Source organism: Pan paniscus, chromosome 7 (genome assembly GCF_029289425.2).
Source record: "Pan paniscus chromosome 7, NHGRI_mPanPan1-v2.0_pri, whole genome shotgun sequence".
In the NCBI taxonomy this organism is placed as follows: Eukaryota; Metazoa; Chordata; class Mammalia; order Primates; family Hominidae; genus Pan; species Pan paniscus.
The window spans coordinates 28,000,507-28,026,576 of record NC_073256.2 but is presented as its reverse complement, the minus strand read 5'-3'; the positions used below and the strand labels follow the sequence as shown (position 1 = coordinate 28,026,576).

At 48.6% G+C, this 26,070-nt stretch overlaps 1 protein-coding gene across 1 annotated transcript in view; it reads right to left on the bottom strand.

The window, feature by feature from the left end:
- BLK (BLK proto-oncogene, Src family tyrosine kinase) overlaps window positions 1-26,070 on the bottom strand; it is a 70,348-nt gene that overhangs the window by 5,472 nt on the left and 38,806 nt on the right. Inside the window, exons 2-10 of the mRNA XM_003805320.5 lie at window positions 15,295-15,418; window positions 12,545-12,596; window positions 10,523-10,616; window positions 9,538-9,636; window positions 8,387-8,490; window positions 3,776-3,922; window positions 3,183-3,335; window positions 1,832-2,011; window positions 630-706 (exon numbers count right to left, since the gene is read on the bottom strand). Coding sequence (XP_003805368.1) covers window positions 630-706; window positions 1,832-2,011; window positions 3,183-3,335; window positions 3,776-3,922; window positions 8,387-8,490; window positions 9,538-9,636; window positions 10,523-10,616; window positions 12,545-12,596; window positions 15,295-15,417 — 1,029 coding nt within the window. The 5' untranslated portion in view covers window position 15,418. The remainder of the gene's footprint in view (window positions 1-629; window positions 707-1,831; window positions 2,012-3,182; window positions 3,336-3,775; window positions 3,923-8,386; window positions 8,491-9,537; window positions 9,637-10,522; window positions 10,617-12,544; window positions 12,597-15,294; window positions 15,419-26,070) is intronic.

Genomic DNA, 26,070 nt, shown 5'->3' with positions numbered 1-26,070 from the left:
CAGAAGGTTCTGCATGTGAACGTGAGGGACACTGAGGACCAGTCCTGGGTAGCCGAGGAGGTCCAGCACTCGCAATTCCCTGGTGGCAGAAGGTGGGGCTGTCCTCCAGGGCTCAGAGAAGTCATGTCCCTGGCATCTGTGTGTAGCTCAGGCCTGCCCATCAGCCTGGGGTCGACGCCAGGGCTGTGCAAAGGCTGAGGGCCCCTGGGATGGGAAGTCCTACAGGAGATGTTTGTGGGCACCATCTAAGGAAGAGATGAGGTCACAACAGAACACACTTGCCTGCCGGGTTCAATGGAACTCTTGCTAACTCTGTGTGTTTCCCATGACATTCATTCGCCCTCTCTTCCTTCGGAACAGAATAGCCTCATTCCAACACAGCTGCCCGGGTCTAAGGCTCCATTCCCTGGGCTCCCTCACAGCTGCGTGGGGCAGGAGGCACAGTGGCCAGGGTTTGCAAGTCCAAGTGCAGTGGGTGACCTTGGAGATATCTGCCTAGAGGAAGGTGGCCTTCAGTACCCCCTGAATTCTCCTGCTGGCTGAGAGGATGGGGTGGTAAGGCACGAGCGGCCATTGTGGGCAGCAGGTGGCACATGCCGCCCTTCCTCTGCACCTGGTACTTCACCAACCTGCGCCGACATGTCAATCAGCCTTGGGAGTGACAATCTGCTCCCTTCATCTGTCTTCAGGAAATCCAGCAGGCATCCTAAGAAAAGAGAAGTTGCAAGTGCCCTTCTGCAAAGTGACCCGCCCCTGGTGGTGCCAGCCTCTCTCTGGTGTGAGTGGCTCCCCATGGGGGCGGGAAGTGGGAGTTTGCACCCTCAGATCTCTCGGTGCATCAGGAAGGATCTACCTACTGCTGCCGAGTGCCTTCCACTTTACAAAATGCCAGTCTCAGCACCCCGGGAGGCAGCCAATATACCAGCAGTTGCCCAGAAGTTAGGTTTCAGCCAGGTGCAGGGACCAGTCTGAAGTCACCCAGCAGGGAGCTGGGAGTGGGACCCCAGTTCTGACTCGAAGTTTCATGCCCCTTCTTGTCTTTCCCCCCGTGTTGGCCTCGCTCCCTTGATCCCTGCTGGCAGACACCCTCTGCCTCTGAGGACCAGGCATCAGCAAGAAAGCACCAGAATGGAGAGAACTGTCCCCCAGGTTTGGTGCAGGGGACAAATGCAGCTCCCCCTGGAATCAGAAAGCTGGGAGGGATGGATGCTTGCCCTAGGGGCAGGCTAGAGGCACCCCCAGCACAGCCTCCGACCGGGGGCCCCTTGGTGACAGTTGTTAGGGAGCTATATCAACATGGGCATGTTAGGATCCTATAGGAGCAGTGTGCGGTCAGGGTCATAGGAGGGGTGAGAAAGTGGCATGAGAACTTGGCCATGCCGTGGACCTCAGAGGCCATCAAGCCTAACCTCTCTGGCCATCCTTGTAAAATATTCACACAGTTGTAAATGGTTGCATGACCAGGAGGCAGGAGACCTGGATCTAGTACTGTCCCTGCATGCCTGGCCTGGTGTTCCTTTGACTTTGCAATGCTCTGTCCCTCCCAGCAGGCATCAAAGAGTGCTAGGCACAGAAGATGCACTCCAGAAATGCTGTCTGAACTGCTCCTGGGCTGAGAACATGGCTCTGTCAGAACCACTTCACCCTCCTGTTTCTCACCCTCCCTCTGTCCCTCCCCCTCCCTCCATCCCTCCCTGTCCCCACACCGTGCCATGCCCTAGATCTGCAGGACCCCCTGGCCTGGTGAACCCACCGCAGCGGACCCTCCTCCTCCTGCTAAGCCCGGCCCTCCCGCCTCGCTCTGAGGATGCGGCTGTGCGGGGGGCACCACCTCTGGCCATGTACTCGGTGACAATGTAGATGGGCTCCTTGGTGACCACTGCGTAGAGTCGGACCAGCCGCTCGTGCTGCAGAGCCTTCATCACGTTGGCCTCACCCAGGAAGGCTTCTGGAGACATGGTTCCCTCCTTCAGCGTCTTAATGGCCACCTTCATGTTGTTTTTGTAGTAACCTGAGCCCGGGGGAGTGAAGAAGCCACTCAGAAGACAGAGAGCTTGCTCGGAGGTGATCCCTTAACCAAAATCGGGGTAAGTGCCCAGGTGCCACCCCATTCCAGGTGCCAGAGCTGGAACATGCAGTTCCGGAGGCCATGGTTGTGTGGTGCCTACCTTGTGTTCCAGGTCCCTTCTATATGGGGCCTCAGGCAGTGGAGGAATGTACCCTGCCTGGGGGGCATTTCACCTATTTGCCCCACACCCTGGGCCTGTGTCCTTCTGTCCTGCACGGAACCTATGTCCTTCCCCCACCCCTCCCCTACATAATGAGTCTCTTCTATCACACAATAACTCCTTGGTGGAAATAAGCACACAGCCTGGGGTACACTGGGCAGGAGGATGAGGCATGGGGGTATCCTTCCCTCCTTCTGAAGCCCCATGGCAATCCTGTCCCACTCCTTAAACTACCTGTATCTCCACACTCTCCCTGTACTCCGTGAAATCCCCTGAAGGGCAAAAGACAACTCTACTTGCCTTTCTAGAGGACATGGGCCTTGGCAGGGACCTGGGTACAGCTCCTGCCAAAAGCACCCTGGGCATCAGCCCCAGGTAAGGGAGCACTCATGGACCAGCCCCAGGTAAGGGAGGACTCATGGACCAATCCAGGGATAAAACGGAACATGAGTTTTATATCCTGGTGGGTGGGGGGGAAGGGGGCAGGTGTCAGCAGCGATGGAAATGTGAGGACACCAGGCCTGGAGCTTCAGTGACTTGGCCAAAGTCCCACGGCTGCCCTCGGTGTGCACTCAGGCTCTGGAACGTCATGGCTCATCACGTTTAACCTCCTGTTTCCATCTGGGTGATGAAAAGCTAAGGGGAGTTAACGCGCTGCTGCAGCTCAATGTCAAAGCCAGCTTCAGGCAGAGAACGAAGGAGGGAGCGACTTCGGGGCTGGGTGAGCTGGATTCTGTTCCTGCTCTGCCACCACCATAAGCGGCCCCAGCTGTTGCAAAGTGGCTCTGCACCTCCACTTCCTCCTCTGTAAAATGGGTGTCCTCGCCTCTGTCCTCGCTCCCTCTCAAGACTTCTGGGGGAGAGATGACACTCTATGAAAATGCTGAACCTGGACTCAGGATGCGGCGCGGGTGGAATGGGGGGAGAAATGCTCCCACGTGTGCACACACTCACCCATCCAGACTTCGCCGAATTGTCCAGACCCGAGTTTCCTGACCAGCCTGAGAGACTGCCGGGGGATCTCCCATTCATCCTGGGCCCAGGGGTTCTGCGGGGCCGGGCTCACACAGGGCAGGGTCAGCCTCTGGCATAGACCATCCCCCTTCTCTGCATTAGGGAAGAAAAGACAGGGCTGGGGGTTACCAGAGCAGCCAGGCTCTACCTTGGGAGCTGTATCATTCCTAGCTGGCCCCCCACTCCCCAGCCACCCCACCCCCCTGCATGGGTGTGTGCACACGCCTGCACATGCACACACACTCAACTCTTTCTCGTTTGCGCAAAGCAGGGCATGCTATCTCTAAAATCGACCTGCTCACTCTAAGACTGAAAATGCTTGCTACTCTCTAAGGGGTTCCCTGCTGAGCCAGGAGAGGGAATTAGGGCCACCAATTCCCGGTGCTCAGAGTTGCTACCTCCTTAGGTCTAACTTTGGGATAATCTTTCCATCCCCCAAGGTGGCACCAATGACTCACACAATTGGGAATCTTAGCGAGAGATCCAGGGGCTCTTGGCACAAGTCCCTGCCCCCATTGCACACCCCCTCTTACTAGAATAGTGCTGCACCAGGGCCTGGAGCGAGGGGAAGGCGATCCGGGGGGAGATGTAGTAGCCCCCTTCATCCAGGGAGCGGATCTTATAGTGCTTGATCAGCTCCCCCTGGGTGGTGACGTCCTTCACAGACAGGGAGAAGGCACCTGGAGGGTTCATGAAGACACACACGAGAAGTAAGGCACAAAGACAAAAAACGGGACTGGAATTTGGGCCTCATTTTAAAGCTGTGAAAAAAGTTCCCCAATTCTGTTCTTCATTATCACCACTCCCTCCACAAGTTTTCTTTCCCTGCATCTCAACCTCCACGCTTTCGGAAGCCTCCCCTGTAAGTTCCATCTGACTCTGACCTTGACATCCCCCCACTGTCCTGCAAAACTCAGCCAGGGAATCACAGAGCCCTGCGGCAGGCAGCACAGTTTCTCAGCAATCATGGAGGTCCCCACTTGGGCATCTGGTCACTCGGGGACCCTTTGTCATGGACTATTGAGAAATCTAGGCTCGTTGGAGTGACTAGGGGCTTTATTTTCTGGCTAAAGAGGGTATCTCTTACTCCTACAAGCAGATAGCCAGTCACAGCTGCAAGTACCCATGTCCATGGCGGACACCGTAATAAGCTATGCCCAGGGGCTCTGTTCAAAGTCATTTGCTGCCTGTTACATACACCTGTTATTTTGTCTTCTAGGTTATTGTTTTCCCGCAGGCAAGTGGTAGCAGATGTCAAGGGTTAAGGACAATTTAGGAGGTTAAGAGTTTCCAGGTAAGAAACGCTTTTCCATGAACTTGATGTTTTTATAAAATGCGTCTGTCCAGCTACTTGAGTACCATGACCTCACCCCGCCCCTTACCCATTATTTGGGAGATGAGGACGCTGGGGCCCAGCAGAGTTCGCGGCAGGCTGGGGGGCTCCCGGTTCCCCGAGTCCACGCCTACCACGAGCAGTACCACGCGTCCCCGCCAGGGGTCAGGCACGGACCCCTCGTTCTCGTTGTGGACGCTTGGTTTTCCGCGGTCCTGTTTGACTTAAGGCTCTTTCCTCTCCTGTCAATTCCCCTGCCTCAACCCCCTTCCATCCTCCAGTTTCCCTCAGCCAATGTGCCTCTCTCATCACCTACTTGCAAAAGGACACCCAGAGGCATACGCCTTGCTGTTGCCACAGCCCCTCCACACCCCCACCCCAGCCTCAGCCCAGAGGCTGCAAACTGTCTCCCCGACCCTGCCCGGGTGCAGCTGTGCCCCCAGTCTCTAAGGAACCCGAGCCTGGCCTTAGGGAGTTCATTCATCAAGGGCTCTTCTCTCCATTTTGTAGGCTGCACTTGTGTCGGGTGCCTCGGGCGATGAGCCCAGGAGCCCACTCTCCACGCAGTGACGCTTCCCAAGCTGGTGCTTTAGGCCCCTCACTTGCCTGGCTGCTCTAAGGCCCCGTCCCTGATGGCTTCTGACAATTTGGTGTCCTTTGTAAAGACGACCTCAGATCCTATCAGCTTCAGTTTCACAAAACCTGGATCCCCTGCCTCTGTGGTATGTCTGGACTGCCCTGGGCAGGCAGGGCCTGGCTCTGAGATGAAGATTTCTCAGCACTGAAGGACCGCCTGCCTTTGAGCTGTGAAACTAGTCTGTCCTCACATAGACACCAGTAAACTGAGGCTTGAGAGGCTCAAGGACACCCCGGAGGCCACGAAGGGTAGAACTCACTCCCCTGCTTCCATCCCTGTCTTGCATTCACTGCTGTGGCTCCCAGAAGCAGAGGAGTCTTGCTTTGGAGTTGTGTGTGTGTGCATATGTACGTGTAAGGTGTGTACATGTGTTGCACACGTGTGCGATGCATCTGTGCATATGTGCACATGTATATATGTGTGCATGTGTGTGTATATGTGCATGCGTGGACATGTGTATATGTTTGCATGTGTATGTGTGCACACATGCCTGTGTATGCACGTGTGTGTGTGCATTTGTGCATGTGTGTTCATGTGTGCATGTGTATGTGCGTGTGGTGGTGATGATAGTTGAACAGTCCTGCAGCCCTGGTCCCATCTGGCCTATTCCCAACTTGGACTGGCTTCCTGGGGTGGACATGGACAGGAAAAGATGCCAGACTCATAGAGAACCCCTTCTTCCTCCACACCAGATTGGGTGGGGGGTGGGGAGGCTTTCACCTTAGCAATAGGCAATGGTTGAAATATCATTTCCAGGGTGACATGACATGATGTTTGGGATTTACTTCGAAAGAACAGGGGTGGAGCGGGGGATACAGATGAAACAAGACTGGCTCAGTTGATAATTGTTGAAGCTGGCTGTTGGGTACCAGGGGTTCCACTAAACTATTTTCTCTACTTCTGTGTATGTTTGAAATGTCCTGGAACAACAATAAAACACTTATGTCATCTCCAGTGATTCCCAAATTGTTTCTTGTACAGAGGTGCTCTGCCACAAAAATGAAATAGTGACAATATCCAATATGAATATAAATATAAAATGCATATATCTATGTGTATGTATATGTATGTATATGTGTTCATTGGCATATTCCAAGAAATCCTGCACAGAGCACCCCAGCTTTCCAATGCACCCTTCCTGCTCCCCAACCTGGTCCTGCCCCTTTGTGGGGCACCAAGGCCTCATGATGTCCCCAGAGAATCACAGGGTGCTATGACAGCTTTTCATACTCTGGGTTTCCACTCTGGCTGCTGTTCTTGAGCCACAGATGGAAGCAATGGACAGCCCAAGGGTGCTCCCACCAGGTGACACCTCTGTCCATTCTCATCGCCCCAACCACAGGGAACCAGACTGATATTCCAGACACTCTCTCTCCCTTTCCTCCTCTGATGTCACTGTCACCATCTCCTCTCCAGTTAAAATTGGCTACAAGGCTGTACCTGGTCCCTGTGGACAGCTTTCTGATGAGCAAAGCATTCTTCATACTGCATGGGAAGCCCCTGGGTCACCCTAGCTTGCCACGTTGTAGAGCTTGAGAAGCCTCTCAGCCTCTTAGATGATGTGGTCACTGGTGCTTTGGGCTCTGATGCTTACTGTTGGCCCCAGGCAAGTCACTTCCTGTTTCAGGGGCTCCCTTTCCTCATCTGTCAAGTGGATTGGTATCTTACAGATGAAAAGCTAGTGGCCAGTGAGCACCAGGGACCATAATAGGGTTCGGTGCAACACATGCATTAACGGCCCCAAACTGGAAACAACTCAATGCCCACAACATGAGAATGGCTAACTTGACTCTGGAACGGTCACACCCGGGATTCTGTATAGCAATGAACATGAACAGGCTCACCATCCTCAACCACATGAATGAATCTGCTACTGGTTGAATCATGTGTGCTCCCAATTCATATGTTAAAGTCCTAACCCTCGGCCCTGACAATGTGGCTATATGTGGAGACAGAGCCTTTAAAGGGGTGATTAAGTTAAAATGAGGTCATATGGGTGGGCCCTAATCCAAATTGACAGGTGTCCTTACAAGAAGAGATTAGGACACAGACATGCATGGAGGGACGGCCACATGAGGACACAGAGAAGACGGCCACCGGCAAGCCAAGGAGAGAGCTCTCGGGAGGAGCCAACGCTGCTGACCCTTTGGTCTTGGACTTCCAGCCTCCAGAGCTGTGAGATAATAAGCTTCTGTAGTGGAAGCCACCCAGTCTGTGCCACTTTGTTACGGCAGCCCAGGAAACTAACAGAATCCCACAAACACTGCTGAGTGACAGGAGCAAGACACACAGAAACAAAAACAGTGATTCTGTCTACATCAAGCTGAAAAAACAGACAAGACATGGTGGCGAAACCACAGAGAAGAGCAAGGAAGGATTTCCATCCAAGTCAGGACAGCAGGTAGCTCTTGAGGTTGGGGGTTGAATCAGGAAGGAGCCCAAGTGGGGGAGTGAGGGGGCTCAGGGTGGTCTGGGATGCTCTTTCTCTTGGCTGTCATTACACAGGGATTTGTTTATTATTACCCTATATGATTTAGAATTACACATTCATACTTCATGCAAGCTTTATACGTGTTTTATATTTTACACCAAAAAACATTAAGAAGGAAAGAAAGCCGAATGACAGAGAAAGAGAAAACCCCTGAGGGTGATGGCAGCTGTTTTGCTCAGTCAGTGGATTTGAACTCATGAGTGTCTAGACTGGCATGGGCTCCCCACAATCACCACCCTCTTCTCTTACATCACGGCACAAGCCACTTCCTAACATATGCTACCTGCAGCCTCTGGCTGAGATGATCTTGAAGGATTCTTTGAGCTCCCCCTAATCCTTGATTCCAAAGAGGCTGGTGGTTGAGGGCTCAGGGTTCCCCCTTCCCTGGCCCCCACTGGCCTCGGTGTTCCTGCTGACTGGGCAGCAGGGCCAGTCTGGCGTGGGACCACCCCTGTCCACCCGGCTTCCTGTGCCCAGGTGGTTTCCAGCCTGGACAGGGAGGACTGTGTGGACAGCCCCCATGTCAACTCCCGGGCAGGGCCTGAATTGGGAGGGACACAAGCCCGGAAGCTGCTGGTTCTCCTGGTAGTCACCCCTTCCCCTCTCACTCCAGGGCCAGGCCTCTGGAGGGGCCTTCCCGGGAGGAGCAGGGCAAGGAAGGCAGGCAAAGCCACCAAACCTACCTTTGTTGGTTTCACTCTCTCTGATAAGAAAGGAGCCGGCCTTGTTGATTGGAGCAAGAAGCTGCCTCTCAGCCTCCTTCCGACCCAGTGATCTAAAGAACCACCTGGAAAATGGCAGGAACAGGTGAAACTCAGAGCGACCCTGCTCCTCGGAGTATTCCCACACAGCCTCCCTCCTGCACTGCCTGTCCCCAAGAAATAAAAATCTAGCATTTCTGCTCCCAGTCGGCCCTGAGCTGCTGCTCCTCACACCGTGATGGAGTCAGTGCCCTCTGCCCCGCTGCCCTTCCAGTTCCGCTTCCTGTCAGCCCTGGACTCACTGTTTTCCTAAAATGAAACAAGAACACTAGTTGGTTGGCCTTTGTTAATTTTGCTTTGGAAAAATGCCCCTGATCACACTCTCCAAAGCACAGCTGCGTATCACAGGCACGTGCCTCCTCCTTGCGGTCTGAGATCTGAATTAGGCAAACTGCCGAGACTCTCTGAGCAGGGACACCAGTATGTCCCCTTCAGTATGGGGTTGTTCTGTGCAGGACAGCCCCACGGTTCCCCACACTGTTCCAGGGAAAGAAGCGGGGCCCACAGTGCCCAGAGAAGACTCGTTCCTGGGCCTCAGTCCTCAGGCAGAGCTAGTCCCTGTGAGCAGATTCGTGGGGGCTCTGGCTGGCCGAGTCCGAAATTCCCAGTGCCAATGGGGACATGGGGGAAGATGGGGGCTGGGGGATTAGAAGATTGGGATCTTGCTTTCGTGTTCATCAGTTCTGAACAAGGCCACCCTCCTGGGAGCCCCCGAGGGCTGAGCCCTGAGTCCTGCCCATGGAGGCTGTAGGGGACGGGTTGCTGGTCATAGTGCCTGCCCGGTAGCCTTCGAGGCCATCAGACACTGGGGCCGGTTCCATCCAGGGAAGCCAGGAGAAGGACCGCTCTTGTTTAGCTGGGAAGAGCGGCTTGCTCAGTGTCACACAGCAGTCTGAATGTTGTCTGGAGCCAGCAGAGAGGCCTTTCGCAGCAGAGGTCATTTCCTGTCCCCTCTTTGCCAGTGCCTGCAGGCTCCCTGGTCAGTCCCATTCTGGCCCTGCCCTGCCTAACAGCCCAGGGAGCAGAAACAGTGACTGCATCTTGGCTCGAGGGGGGTTCCCGTGCCCACCTACCTTTCCATTTCCAGGCTCTCCACTCGGGCCACAAAGTTGCTGGGCACATAGCCTTCTCTTCCTGTGACGAGTGACCTGGCCAGCCACCAGTCTCCAGTTCTAATGGGAGCAGGGGAAACAGAGATGAGATCATGGCCCCTGTAGGCCCGTCACTGGGCAGCTCTCAGGCCTCCACAAAGTCATCTCTCCCTGGAGGGCAGAGAATCCGCAGGGGTAGACAGTACGGCAGGCAGGAAGGGGCTTGTGCCCACTGCTCAGTGGTACAGTGGCTATCTGGGCAAGTTCTAGGGGGAAGAGCTTATCTACACAGCCTGACCAGCCAAGAGGGCACAAGGATCCAGCCAGCAGCCTTCCTCTTGATGAATGGGACGTGTTCAGAGCTTGGTGAGTGACTGGGGACAGGCTTGAGAAAAACACGGTTGGCGTGGACTGTATAGAATCAGCAGTCAGGACTTTCATGAGCTTGGCTCAAGGCCTTTGGAGAACTTCAAGAACCAAATCAGACCCTCAGAGCTCCACAGGACAAGCCTGGCCACTGAGAGGGAGCTGACCTAGAAGGAGTTTCTGAGAAGGACATGGGAAATGAGCTAAAGCGGGATTGGTGTGTGTCATCAGTGTGGGCTCCTGTCTTGAAAAGGAGACAAATATGGACACAACTGGCTTAAATGCAAGGCTGTCATGGAACAGCCAGACCAGCATGCATAAAGGACAAGGTCCACATGCCCAAAAGAGTCAGGAGGGCTGCATGGAGGTGGTGGCATGGAACGTGGACTTTGAAGGTTGTGAATGGAAATTACTTCACCAGAAAGATTTTGGAGAGGAAGATAAAAGGGCCAAGTTCAAGAAAATGCTGGGGTCAGGGCTGGGGGCAGGGCAATGGAGAAGACTTCCAGGGTCAGCCATGGAGGATGTGGTGGGTGGAGAAAGGAGAGATGTGGGGGAGGGGGGTCCTGCAGGGACAGGGGATGGTGTCCTGGAACCTCACCCCTTCAGGACCTGTAGCTTCTCCCCCTTCAGCATCTGCAGGTCCCGATCATTCATAGCGGTGTAGTCATACAGAGCCACCACGAAATGCTTGTCTGAAATGAACAAGGGAGAGATGACCACCACTCAGGCCCACAAGCGGGAAGGTGGGGCTGGGGTGAGCCTGGCTACCAAGGAGGACAGGCTTCTGCTTGCCCATGATGGAAATGATGTTCTCACCCAGCACAGGCCCCCACTCCCAGCCCTGTGACCCCACCAGGGATGGGCTGCCCCCCAGAGCCCATCCTGTCCTCCTTTGTGGACCCACTAAGAAGCCCTATGACCTGGACAAGGCGTGTGTGAGGAAGCTGATGGCCAGAGGTCAGCCACAGGGAGGCAGCCACTGCCGGGCTGCTGGTGGCCTCAGGCCCACACTCGGACATAGTGCTAGGAGCCCTCATCTTCTTATTCTACACCTGACCTCGGAGGCCCATAAGTCTCCTCTTATCCTTTTCCTCCTCTGCCCCGCCTGCCTCTATCCCCAATAGGGGTGGTCTTGCCACGTGGCAGCTGGAGCCCTGGCCTCTCCACTCTCTGTGCCCAGAGCCCCAGCCACACTGTCTGTGGCTGCCAGTGACCCTGCCGGGCCCCCCACCTTGCTGGCGGGCCCTGGATGGAAGGCAGGAAGAGGGCTCAGGAGCTTGAGCACCATCTTCAAGTGAGCCCTGCTGTGACGCAGGCTCTCTGCACAGCTCTGGGAGCCACAGGACCCACCTGATGAAGGTCACCTGGAGAGCACTTAGCTTCCCCGGGTGGGGTGGCTCCGCTCTGTCACTGAGCTGAGTGTTGTGACCTTGGGCTGGTCACCTCTTCTCAGCAGGAAAGCAAGGGTCAGAATGGGTGACAGTGGTTCCCTGAAGTTTTAAGATTCAGGTTCTGCTCACAAGTGTGACAGATTCTGAGCTTTTCCAGGGAAGGGGTCGCATCTACCTGTTGTCACCCCTTCGCCATTCCTTGGACAGAGCTGGGCTCTGTGTGCTGAATGCCCAGTACACATGATATGAGCAGGTTAATGGGTGGGGCCTGGCTGGCCGAGGCATCCCTTCCCCATGCTGTGTGGACATGGATGATGAGGAGGCCGCGGGAAGTCACTTTGAACGAGGCCACCCTCTTGGGAGTCCCCAGGGGTGGAGCCTCTGGCCCAGAAAGGCCGAGCTCATTCCCTACAGTACCCAGCAGGCCAGCCCACCAGAGCAGAAGTGGAGTCTAGGGGCCACACACAGTGGCTCACGCCTGTAATCCCAGCACTTTGAGAGGCTGAGGCGGGCGGATCACCTGAGGTCAGGAGTTCAAGACCAATCTGGCCAACATGGTGAAACCCCCTCACTACTAAAAATATAAAAATTAGCCCGGTGTGGTTGTGTGCACCTGTAATCCCAGCTACTTGGGAGGCTGACGCAGGAGAATCACTTGAACCCGGGAGGTGGAGGTTGCAGTGAGCCGAGGTTGGGTCACTGCACTCCAGCCTGGGTGACAAGAGCGAGACTCTGTCTCAAACAAAAAGAAGTGGAGTCTGGGGACCAGGGAGGGGGCGTGGGTGGTTAGGTGGTCAGCAGCGGGACTCTCGAAGTGGCTGGGAGCAGGAAACAAGAAGGTGCCCTCCACACAGAGCGGACTGGGGCTGGAGGCGAGGGCCTGGAGCCACTGGTCCAGCCCTTTGCATTTGAGAGTTAGCATATTTGAAAACTTGGGTTTGATGATGCTGTGTGTCTTCCCTGGGACTCTTGTTTTTGTTCTTGTTTACAGTTTGTAAAGTCTTTCATTTTTTAAAAGTCCCACCCAGGCTCAGGCATACTGAAGAAACTTGTTCTTGGTTCCTGAAGAGACCCCCCAAGAGGCACAGAGCCGGGGCCTCTCTCAGCTTCCCCGTTTTCTCTTCTCCAGCCCTCAAGCTGCTCCTGACTCAACCTTTATCCAACTCCACAAAGCTGCGACCTAGGAGAGAGGGCTGTGGAGCCTCAGCTTCCCAAACCACCGTTCTTACCTTCATCCAGGTGTTCATCGGGCAGTGGAGGAGTAAGGTGGTTGAAGACAACCTTGGGTAGAAAACACACGCTTGAGTTATTTCAGTCCCTGCTGCGTGGGTGGGGCCTGGGGGTTGAGACTGCTGAGCCGGGCAGCCAGGGTATCTCCAGAGACCTACTGTAGGAGGAGAGGCAGCTGCCTGTGGGGGCTGCTCAGGGACATTCTGTACCCAGGGACCAGCACCACCCTCAGACAGACCCCCGCCCTCTGCTGCCTTTGCCCTGACCGCACTGGGGGATGCTCCAATGTGGATAAGAGGCAGCTGTGGACAATGAGGGACAGCCCAACCACTTGGGCTTAACATCCTGGCTCTACCATTACAAGATCAAACTGCAAACGGGTATTTGTTGACAAGAAAAAATATTTAAAAAGCATATTTCCCCAAAACTTGACAAACATATTTGTAGGTATATATCCTGTAGAGAAACTTCTGTGTATGTGTACCAGGGAATGTGTACAAGAGTGCTCCTAGCAAAAATCATAATACATAAACAATTTTTTTTTGAGATGGAGTCTCGCTCTGTTGCCCAGGCTGGAGTGCAGTGGCGTAATCTCGGATCACTGCAACCTCCGCCTCCTCAGTTCAAGCAATTCTCGAGCCTCAGCCTCCCAAGTAGCTGGGATTACAGGTGCCCGCCATCACGCCCAGCTAATTTTTGTATTTTTAGTAGAGACAGGTTTTCGCCATGTTGGCCAGGCTGATCTTGAACTCCTGGCCTCAAGTGATCCGCCCACCTCGGCCTCCCAAAGTGCTGGGATTACAGGCATGAGCCATCATGCCTGACAAATACATAAACAATTTTAAAACATGGAACTAACCCTCATGACAGAAGAATAAACAAATTACAGTATACTCATGCAATAAAATTAATGAGCTATAGCCACGTGCATCAACGTCGATATATTTCACATGCGTAACACGGAGCCACAACCCCAGTCTCAGAAGCATATGTGCTGTTTGATGTAGTTGATTTAAAGTTTACAACATGAATAATGAAACTAAATATTGTTTAGGGGTAATACATATGTGATAATATTAAAAAGCAAAGCTAAAGAATGATAAACAGATTCTGGGTATTGGGGCCTGGGGTGAAGGGTACAAACAGGGGAGGGAGGAGGGAGATTCAAAGGAACGAGTCTCTTTCTGTGTCTGAAGTTGGGAGGTGGCTATACAAGTGTGCGTTTTGGTGTATTCTTTCAACCTGACATATGTTATAAATATTCTTTTCTTAATTCCATATTTATTGAACACAATTTTGAAGTAGCATTTTGCAAAATGATGTGCATGTATGTTTCTCTTAAAAATAGGAACACATGAAATAAAGAACACACGGAAGAAGGGTCTCGAGACAACTCTGGTGACTCTACATAGTGGAATAATGAGTAATTATAATTTTTTCCATATACATATTATGTGACTCTTTTAAGTGAAAAAAATTCCAGGTGCTACTACTTATTATCATGTAATTTTGGGGAAATTACTCAGTCAGTCTAAGTCCAAGTTTCCCCATTTGATCAATTATTTATTCAATAAACATCTGTGGTTGTGCGCTGAGACCGGCGCTAAACTGGGACACAGATAGGTGAGATGCCTGGGTTCATCTAGGAAGTGGGATTTGTAATCCCCGTCTCCCCATCAGGTCCCTGTTAGAATAAAGAGATGACCACGTGGACATGTGGACAGCACAGGAGAGGGGGTCGAGGCAAGGCTCCCAACTGCCCCAAACCAAAAGGGGGTCACTGGTCAGGGAGTGGGGGGAGCACAAAGAATCATCTAAAAATGTATCTTCAGGCCCGGCACGGTTGCTCAAACCTGTAATCCCACCACTTTGGGAGGCCAAGGCAGGTGGATCACCTGAGGTCAGGAGTTCGAGACCAATCTAGCCAACATGGTGAAACTCTGTCTCTACTAAAAATATAAAAATTAGCCAGGTGTGGTGGCATGTGTGCCTGTAATTCCAGCTACTCAGGAGGCTGAGGCACGAGAATCACTTGAATCCAGGAGGCAGAGGTTGCAGTGAGCCAAGGTGCCACCACTGCACTCCAGCCTGGGCAGCAGAGCGAGACTCTGTCTCAAAAAAAAAAAAAAAATGCATCTTCAGCCATGCTGTAGCCATCAAAAGGAGCTAAGTGTTTTATAAACAATCAAACTGCATGACTAGGAAAATGCATTCCCCAGCAATAAGACCTTTTCACTTGAAATTTCACTTTTTTTTTTCCTTTGGAAAGTTTTCCTCATTTAAAATGCCCATGGGATTCCAGGAAAACTTGAGAGCCTGCTCGGGAGGTGAGGACAGGCACCCTCCTGTTTCATGATGCTTATCCCAGGAAAGCAGACTCTTTGGAATCCCAGCAGCAATGCCACATAGGGGACAAGGGTCTCCAGGAGCTGCTGGGGAGAAGAGAGGTAGTAGCTGCAGCTAGATACCCGGATCCTTCCTTATGACACCCTCTCCCCAAGCTGACCTTTTTACATTTCTTTTTCTTTTCAAGGCTGCCCTCGAGAAATGAGCTCTGGCTAAGAATTATTGGGAGCTAACCAGGCCGGGTCCTGTGCGTGTTTTATTGCATGGCACACCTGCTTATACATTGCAGATCGTTACATCCCTATCAGGAAGGCACTTTTGCTATACCCATTTTACAAATGTGGACATTAAGGCATAGGAGAAGTAAGTAACCTGCTCTTGGTGGGGGTGGGCAATCACTCACCAGGGGTGGCAGTGGCGGGGCATCCTTGTCTTGGGCGCTGACCTTCAGGGGGCTCCATTGGCCCTTGTCCTTCTCCTTGATCGGCTTTTCCTTGTCCGGCTTTTTGCTGCTTACCAGCCCCATCCTGCCAGAGACACACAGGAGACAGAGGACATGAGAGAGCGGGGCCTCAGATCCTCTGCATAGAGGGGATCCCTGGCCCCTTCCGGGAGGCTGGTTAGAAAGGTGGGGTGGAAGTGGGTGCAGCAAAGACCTCAAAGTCAGAATGTGGGTAGAAGCAGGTGGGTGAGCTAAATGGGTGTCCATCTTTTTTCGGGGGCCCATACAGCAGAAAGCACTGCATTTAGGACACAGAAATCCTCTGGCTGGAGATAACCGCCGGAAACCGCTGGGGTGGATCCTGGTCCTCAGGTGACAGGAGCCTGAGCGGGAGGCCACGTGGTGTTCTAGAAAGAGCCCACCAATGTGTCTGGGGCTCTGGGTTTAGTCTTCATTTTGTCGCTGGCTGTGTCACTTGGGAAAGTGACATTTTCTCTCTGACCCATTAGCTCTTTGGTAAACAGCAGGGGCTTTGTTAGAAGATGACTAACGTTCTCTCCCTCTCAGATTTTTGGGTGAGACACTATATACATTTAGGACAGATTGATAGCACAGGCATCGAGGCCCAGCTGCGGCCTCACAGTAATATCAGGGGTCTCCTTAAAGGGGGGAAGTTGTGGTCAGGTTTTTTTCTTTGGTAAAGAATTTTAGGATGGCAGATGTGGGACAGGCCCTTTTGACACCATCAATACCACCATGTTGTCACCATCCTCATTCCAGGGGCTGCTATTTATATGTTAAGGAGCTTGCTCAGGGTCAAACAACTGGCCCGTGAGAGCCAGCTCTGGAGTCCAGTCTGACCTGAGACCACTGCACTCCTGCACTTACATCGGGCTCTTCCTCGAGATGCAGACATCATAGAGAGGAAGCACCCAAGTCCCCACGCGTGTCAGAAGGGCGTGTTGTTAGTGGTGATTTCCTTTGGAAATGTACACACCATATTTCATCAATTCTAAGATGGACCTTTTTTCACTTTTCAATATCTCTGAACTGGGAGGTGTCTCACAATGGAGGGTGCTTTGCAGTATAATTAGTAGCAGCATTTTTTTTCTCTTTTAGTGATACATAATTAAATGCTAGCCTTCCTATCAGTGGCGTCTTCGATTAAGTGAAACACAGTCATGCATTTCTTCCAGAGAGCTGAAAGCACATTCCTCATGTCATTGCTCCTCAAACCCACCGTGAAAAAGAAAACACTATAACAAATTTCGATATAGGACAGCAAGCCACAGAAGCGAAAAATTCACAAGTATGTTTTTTTCGGTATGCCTTGCATACAGAACACATAATAATTCACAGTTTTAAAGACCAACACGTTTTATATCTAAGTATTTCTTTATGTGAGCTCAGATCAGCTTTACCACTAAGTGAATTATAGTGCCATGGTTACAAGTATCACTTCAGTTTTCAGAGATTTAGGGTTTCAGAAGTTTGGACAAGAGATTATGGGTTTGGCTGGGCTCGGTGGCTCACACCTGTAATCCCAGCACTTTGGAAGGCCGAGGCACGCAGATCCCTTGAGGTCAGGAGTTCGAGACCAGCCTGGCTAACACAGTGAATCTCCATCTCTAGTAAAAATACAAAAATTAGCCAGGTGTGGTGGTGCAGGCCTGTAATCCCAGCTACTCAGGAGGCTGAGGCAAAAGAATCACTTGAACCCAGGAGGCGGAGATTGTAGTGAGCCAAGATCATGCCATTGCACTCCAGCCTGGGCAACAGAGTGAAACTCCATCTCAAAAAAAAAAAAAAAAAAAAAAAGAGAGACGATGGGTTTGTATTGCGGATGGCTACTGAATTTTAGCAGGTGCCTATACAATATCTATCAATATGATATATGTTCACCTTTAATTTGTCAATGTAATAAATTATGTTGGTAAATTTTCTGTTATTGAAATATCTGTACATTCCTGGGAAAATACTATTTGATTACAGCATATTAGTCTATTTGGCACATGGATGGATTCTTATTTGCTAATTATTTTGTTTTATTTTATTTTGTCTTGAGACAGTGTCTCACTCTGTTGCCTACGCTGGAGTCCCATGACCTAATCTTGGCTCACTGCAACCTCTGCCTCCCAGGCTAAGGTGATCCTCCCACCTCAGCCTCTCGAGTAGCTGGGATGACAGGCATGTGCTACCATGCCCTACTAAATTTTTTATTTTTTGGTAGAGACAGGGTTTTGCCATGTCATGCAGGCTGGTCTCAAACTCCAGAGCTCAAGTGACCTGCCCACCTCAGCCTCCCAAAGTACTGGGATTGCAGGTGTCAGCCATCACACTTGGCCCTGTTTGCTAATATTTTATTTAGAATGAGAATCTATATTCCCAAGGGAGATTTGTCTATGAGGCATTAGCATTAAGGTGCACTGGCATTGTAACAGTGCACCTTACACTGTTACAATTTTTTTTTTTCCTATCGTCTTGAGTGGTTTCCTAACAGTGGGGTTATCTGTTCTTCACAGGCTAAATAGAACTCAGTTGTGAAGCCATCTGTGTCTGGGGCCCTTTCAAATAGTAAATCTTTAAAGACATTTCCAATTTCTTCTATAGGGATGATCTATTCCCATTTTTTCTCCTCCTTGTGCCATTTTGATGATTTATATGGTTTATAGATCTTTAATTTCATCTACGTTTTCCAATCTGTTGCCATAGTTTTATGTAGCATTGTCTTGTAATTATTATACTCTGTTCTCTTTTTTGATTGTGGTGTTTTTCTTTTTCCTAATATAAATGGAATGTTCTTTTAATTAAAATTATAATTTGTAATTGGATAAAATCATCTGAAGCTTTACATGACTAAATTAAGTCTTAACCTAGCTTTATAATTATGAAATAGAAGATTGTAATCAAAACCGCATGAAATTGGAATAATAAAAGTAGACAACAATCATCAGAGCAGAATAAAAAACATACAAACAGATTTTGGTAAATACAGGAATCGAGTATGTGAAAAAGATAGCATTTTAATTCAGTACAAAATGGATAGTTTATTTTAATAAATGGTATTAGGAAAATGACTATTTACCTTAAGGAAAATACAACTGAACCCCTACCTCACATGATATTAAAAAATAAATTCTAGGTGTATGACTGAAAAAAATAAAAAACAAAAATGTAATTAAAAGAAATGTAAGAAACTGTGTATATAACCCAGAGTTTGGAGACAACTACTAGCAAAGATAAAATAGCCAGAAGCGAAGAGAGAACAAAAAAAGTACAAATTCATAAACATTAAAAATATTAGATGGTATAAGAAACTACTCATGAAGTTCGTAGATAAGCAATAGATTGGGTAAGAGATTGCAAAGCATCAGATAAATGTCTATTCATAATATATACAAAGCTCATAAAATTTTGACAAGAAGTATATTGCAGCATATAATTCATTCAATAGAAAAATGTGTAAAGATAAGAAATAGGAAGTTAGTGCAACACAAACCCAAATAGTAAAGTGTTTATTATAATTATTGTTTCATTTGTTCCTTTACACTCCATTTCTAGGATTAATCTTCTATGAGGGCTGGAATCTTTGTTTTATTCATTGCTGAATCCAAATTGCTAAACCAATGTCTGGCACAGAGTGTGGGCTTAATAAATATTTATTAGACAAAACATGGAATATTATTGAAAGAAGAAATCTTTTAAATTCTTTTAAAGGGCAATCTTTTAAATTCTGTTAAAATAAAAAAGCACACATACCTTTTGATTTTCAGTCCCACTCTGGACTATCTCAGGTTAATAAAACATCATTATATAGACATATGTGAGACATGAAAATGTTTGTTGTAGTAATAGTTGGAAAAACAATCCCCTCCCCCGAAAAAAAATCCCAAACAAAAAACAACAATGTAACTGCTCAGCAATTAAAGACTTGTTGAATAAATCTACACTCTATAAATCTCTCATACAACTACTAAAAAAAATGTGCTGGATCTTCACCAGTGAGGTCAAGAGGAATTTCGGTACCATGTTGTTACATGAGAAAAGTAAGACCCAAAGAGGTGCATGAGGGAATCCCATATTTGCAAACACCAAATGAAAAGAAACCTCTATTCAGGCGTGTAGATATGTTTGCATATTACACAGAAAGAGGCTGGGGAGGATGAACACCAAGTTGTTTACTGTGGTTATTGTTAGAGGAAGGGAGAGTACAAAACAGAGGTGTGGTGTAAGGCAAAACAAAACAAAACAAAACAAAACAAAAACCAGCGGACTTAAAAAACGGTGTGTGTGCTAATGCAAAGCAGTGCCCCCCAAAGTATTTTCTAAACGGATTTTGGATTATAAGACTTCATGAGACTTTGACTTTCTTTCTTTTAATTGTATATATTTCTTAAATTATTTAATACTAAGCATATATTATTGATAGAAGCAGAAAAATAAAAGGAGGATTTGAGTGATTTGCCCGGCAACAGAGGGACATAAGGCCTGGAGCCAGGGCCAGCCTGCAGTTCTTGACAATGACCGTTAAGTGGCCAGCCAGGGCTGCCTGAACCTCAGGCCTTTTGTGGCCTCTCTCAGCCTCCCTGACTCAACGAAGGGCCAGTGGTCAGCAGCTCCTAGTATATTCCCCAGACTTGGACTCATACTTCCGCATCTGCCCAGGTGACCAGCCCTCTTGTCTTTCTTAGTCCGGCCAGCCATATTGCCATTGACTTTAAGCTTCCTGGCAAACACCTGTGTCCACTGAGACAACATAATTGAACATTGGTTGTTCAATTTATTGAACAAAGAACCGGACGGAAAGTAAAATTCGTAAGATTAAATGACCCACTACTTACACTTCTGTCTTTTGACTCCTTAGCAGTGTGTGTGCAGATGATTTTCCATGGCTCTCATGAGTACCTCAGGTCTCTATGGGTCCCCCTACTCCAGTGGCTTTGACTGGAGACCTGGGTTACTCAAGAGGCCATGGGACAACCAGGGCTGTCACTGGTGCTCGGGCTGCACCCAGCAGTTTCAGGTTGGGTGAAGCCAGGAAGTGCAGAAGTCCAGACAGAGGCAAAATGCATCACACACTGGCTGGGGCTCCAGATGGCTTTGCTGCATTGTGGGAAGGGTGTGAGTCTGTGTATGTTTGTGAGAGAGTGGGAGAGGAAGCATACACACTTATGTGCACCTGTGTGTGTGTGAGAGCGAGAGCATGCGTGTGAATACACACGTGTGTATGTGCTTGAATATGTGTGCGTATATATGTGTGTGTGTGTCTATGTGTGCACGTGTATATGCATGTGTGAGAGAGCATGCATGTGTACCGTGTGCGTGTGTGTCTAGTTGGGGGAGTTAGCAAGAGGAGGGGAAGTGGGAAACGGGAGTTGTTTGTTTATTTGAAACCAGCTAGGCCCTCTAATGCAGACTTTCACCAGAGCAGGGCAGTCAATGTTTGCCTTGGGAGATGCTCAAAGCCTGAAACACAGCTTCAGTCAAACAAGGGGTGTGGTGGAGGCAATAACTAAAAATAGAGAAACTAGAAACCCCTTATTTGCACTTGGCTAGCGTGTCATGGTTGAAAAGCACTTGACAGATAACGAGTTTTTCTTTTTTTCTAATTCATGTTAGCCTTGATAAATTGGTTACAGTTATCCTCATTTTACTACTGAAGAAGGCGAGGCGAGGTGGCTTGGTAAGGTCATGCTGAAGGTGGCAGAGCTGGCAGCTGGAGGGTGTTACTGTCTCCAGGGCTGCTTGAGCCCTCTGCACAAAACAGGTGCACCTGTGGCCCTGCCTGAGGCTCTGTGTCCCTTGGAGGGGACAGTTCAGATTCCATGTCATCTCCCCTGTGGCAAAATTGTTTTGCTATTTTGTATCTGGAAGCCTTGCCATGTTATGTGCTGGAAGCTTTGCCTTTCTGATTTGACCTGCCAGACATAGGTGGGTAGCATCCAGGTAGAACAGGGGTACCTACTGGGAAAGCTGGGACTCAACCTGGGTGTCGCGATCACAATGCCATGCTAGCTGCCGGCGTGAGATCCCATATGGAGAATCTCACCAACGTCCAGAATTCCAAATTCTCCCAGTACAAACCACCAATGCTATACTTATCTTGTAAATGAAGAAAGAACAGTGATTGGCCTATGGCTCTGAATTAAAGAAGGGGCCAAAGAATTTGAGTTAAAATTCATGTTTCATGTCTCAACTCAGGACAACACCACTGAAATAAGGCTTCCTCACCTTTGCCCTAATACTGACCTCTCCACATGTGAACCTGAAACAGCCCCGATAACAGTTCTTAGCACCGAGGTTCTTCTATTCATTCAGCCACAGACATTCAGTGGCTGTCAACCATGAACTATGTCAGGCATAGCGGAAGGTACAGGCATGAAACAAGGATGGAGCCCGCTCTCACAGGAAAATAAGGAGGAAAGGCATGCACCCGATTCCATCAGTTCAGAGTGGGCACGATTCTGTACCAAAGAGAGGCCTGGGTAAAGTGTTTTGTGAGCTCAGCAAAAAGAAATTACTTCCACCTGGGAGAAAACGCTAGCCAGACCTGAGAAGGATGGCTACAATAGATTTTTTTAGATGAAAACTATCTTTTATGAAACCTTCCAAAATATACTAAAGTCAAGAATATTGGCCAGGCACAGTGGTTCATGCCTGTAATCCCAGCACTCGCAAGGTTGAGGTGGGAGATCATTTGAGGTCAGGGGTTTGAGACCAACCTGGCCAACATGGTGAAACCCCGTCTCTACCACAAATACAAAAATTAGCCAGGCACGTGCCTATAAAAATTAGCCAGGCACATGCCTGTAATCCCAGCTACTTGGGAGGTTGAGGTGGGAGAATCGCTTGAACCCAGGAGGTGGAGGTTGCAGTGAGCCAAGATCCTGCCACTGCACTCCAGCCTAGTTGACAGAGTGAGACTGTCTCAAAAAAAAAAATAAAATAATAATAATAATAATAATAAAACTCTTCTACACTCATCACCCACATTCAATAATTATCTTTAAAATTGTTTTCTGGGTTGAAGTATTTTACATCATACCATTTTATTTCCTCTAAATGAATGAAACTTGGAAACAACATGAAATCAATGTAGTGAAGCAAGTCATTTCACCACCCCATATTTTGCATTTGTTTCTAAAGCATGGAGACATTTGCTCACATAACCCCAATGTTACTTCATCACATCTAACAAAACTAGCAATATTTCCACGGTATCATCTAACCATCTAGCCATTGAACCCAATTCATAATCACATTTTAACAAGTGACTTAAAAATAGCTTCTTGCTTAGTTTGTCCTACTCAGGATTCAAACAAGGTTCGTATATAACTCAACGTCTTAGGTTTCCTTTAAAGAGGAGTCCCTTCTGCTCTGACTTCGGTTAGTTTCAAGCCTTTGATTTGTAAAGGCCAGTCCTATAGAATGTTCTCCATTCTGGATTTTGCATCTTTGTGATGGTTCATCACTTGCTCTTCCCTCTCGTCCTTCTTACACATAGAGTTACCTCTGTAGGCTCCATTAGATTCAAGCTCAGCCCCTCTTGGTAGAGGTGCTGTCGAGGAGGTGATCTGTGCTCCATGTTGCATCCTACCAGGAGGCTCACAGTGTTTACCTGCATCATTTTAGTGATGCTAAGATAGGTCCAGGCTCAGGCTTCCCTATTCCTCCATTGACAAGTTCCTCACCAACATTTAAAAGTCCCATTAGTGGTTACAAAATGGGCGTGCTCTGATTCCATCAATCCTTCCACACTTGTTAGCTGGGAGTTGAAAGAGCAAAGGATGAGAAACTGGGAACACCAGAAAAAAAATACCAGGCATACTCCCAACAGGGTTGGGTAGTATTTGAGAAATAGGTGTTTTTCCAAACACGTGAAGATAGAAAACACGTTCAGAAAACAAAGCTTTTCCATTGCTGGATTGTAGAGTGTGTGCTTTACAGTCATTCACAGCTAATGCCTTGTGCAGTATATCCCTTCCTTTCCTTTCCTTCCTTCCCTTCCCTTTTCTCTTTCTTTCTTTCTTTCTTTCTTTCTTTCTTTCTTTCCTTTCCTTTTTCTTTCCTTCTTTCCTTCTTTTCTTTTTCTTTCTTTCTCTCTCTCTTTCTTTCTTTCTTTCCTTCTTACTTTCTTTCATTCATCTGTCTGTCTCTTGTTACCCAGGCTGGAGTGCAGAGGCGTGATCATGGCTCACTGCAGCCTTGAACTCCTGGGATCAAGTGATCCTCCCACCTCAACCTCCCGAGTAGCTAGGACCACAGGCACGCGCCACCATGCCTGGCTAATTTTTTAAACAATTTTGTGTAGAGGTGGGGTTTCATCATGTTGCCCAGGCTGGTCTTGAATGCCTGGACTCAAGCAATCCTCCCACTTCAGCCTCCCGAAGTTCTGGGTTGGATACAGGCATGAGCCGCTGCATCTGGCCTCCTTGTGCAATACTTTTAAATGCCAGCAGAATCTTTTCCCAGCACTAGCACAGAGCCTGATGGTGAGAGGCTGCTCTGTAACACCTGGCTGGGTGTGTAAGGGCCTTGGGCACTTGTGGCCCCTGCAAAAGGCTGACCTAGCATTGCCAACCTGTGACTTTTAGGTACTTCGGCACAGTTAGGAGGAGAAATTATGTGGCCATTTCAATTTTTTAAAGTGAAAAGGTCTTTTGGGGAAATTCACCTCCCCCCATTGTGGTAAAATTGATAGAAAAGATTTTCAGGTGGTAAAAAGTTTGAGGGTGCTGAACAGACCTTCAGGAAGGAAGGAAGAAGGCATTTTTATAAAGCTGTGTTAAGTCAAAGACAGACACTTGTTTATCGAGTCACCTACATTTGATTCTGCTAACAGAGAAGCTTGAAATTCATTAGGTAATTCTGGGGACGGATAAAATTCCTTTATGTGAGTGAATTTTCTTTTTTGGGAACACCATGTAAATTTATGTTTTAAAAAACTCTCACAGTAGTGATTATTAAAATATGTTAGCAATATGCCAAAATGTTAATCCAACTACAGTTGTGTCTTGTATTGATGAGACTATGGGCTTTAACTTATTTTTCAATTTTTAACTTTTTGCATTGTTTGCATTTTGAAAAATTAAATGAGAAATCAAATCATGGGTCATTACTTCCCAATGGAGTCAGTTATGATTCTTTGGCACAATAGTTCTGAAACCTCAGTTTGCATTTTAACCAGCAGGGGAGTTTGCAGACTCCCAGCCCCAGCCCCAGCAGTGCTGGTATCTGCATTTTCAAAAAATGCCCCCAGTGATGCTGATGCAGGCAGATCATGAGCTCCACTTCATGGAGACCCTTTCTTCAATTGGCCGAGCTTCTGGATCATGACTTGTGACAAGGATTGAAAGGCAGGCCCGCCAACACGGGGCATTCCCTCCTTTGAGTCTCCCATAAATAATGCCTGCAGTTTTACTGCCAGTGATCCTCTTGTCTCTCCATGAAATGAATTATTTCTGTCCTCCATACAAACATTTCTTACATATTAGTATATTTCTGCATAGCTTTTTGACAGAGGGAAATAACTTCCCTTTTTATAATAACTCACACCTCTGTGGTACTTTCCAGCCTGCAAAGCATTTTCCCACATGAGCCTCATAAGGACCCTGTAAACTAGACAGATCCTCCCCGTCCCCGTCTCCCTCCCTCTCCCCCTCCCTCTCCTTCACCTCCCCGTCCCCCTCCTCCTACTCCTCTCCTCCTCCTCCTCTTCCTCCTCCTCCTCCTCCTCTGGCAGACAGGGAAGAAACTGAAGCACAGAACAGAGATTTGAGCCACATCTCTGACTTCAAACCCTTGGTCTTTCCCACAGAGGTTCACACGTATCTTACCCAGATACACATCTGGTCACGACTTGAACCTCTCTTAAAAGGCTCTGGACATCATTCAATCCTTTGGAGCTGTTTCTCCAATGTTTCCTTGGCAGAACCCAGAGGTGGAATGTGTAAGAAGGGAGCGTGCAGTGAGAAGCACCTCCATCGGGTTTGAGGGTGCAGGAGAACATTTAGACTGAAAGGTTCTCTTTTATGCTTTCAAACATGAGATTGGAAAATGTTAAAGAAAGAAAAAGGAAAGAAAAGGTCTCAGGCCTTTAACATGCTTGGGTTGACTGTAATTACTGAGTGGATCTACAGACACAGATGTCCCGCTAGAGAGGCAGAGATTTAAAATTAACTCATAAAACTGTTGCAGGATTTGCCTATCACATAAAAACATGAATACTAATGATGCTGGCACAGTGCCTAGTACACCTTCTGACTCAAGGCTGGGCATTTTACTGCATGCTTTTCATGTAGTATATGTAGCCCTGACAGCAGACATATACCTTCCCATTTTACAGATGAAGAAACTCAGGCTCCTTGAGGCTTAAGGGCTTGCTGAAGGTACAGTAAGTCACAGAACTGTTATTCAAAAACCAATTTTATCCACAGGTAACTTAACAGTGTGCCACATGCAAGTGTGACACTCTCTAAAGAAACACGATAATATTCAGCACTCACAGTGCCTGTCATCCAGTAACAATTGCCAGGCATGCAAAGAAACAGAAAAACATGACTCTCAACTAGGAGAAAAGTTAATTGATAGGAACATAAGTGGAAATTGCACACATTTTGATATTAGTAGACTAGTGCCTTAAAACAGAAATGACAAAATATATAAACTGGTTCAAATATATAACTGAAAGCAATAAGACAATGAAGAGAGAAAATGAAGACATAAAAAAATTAAATG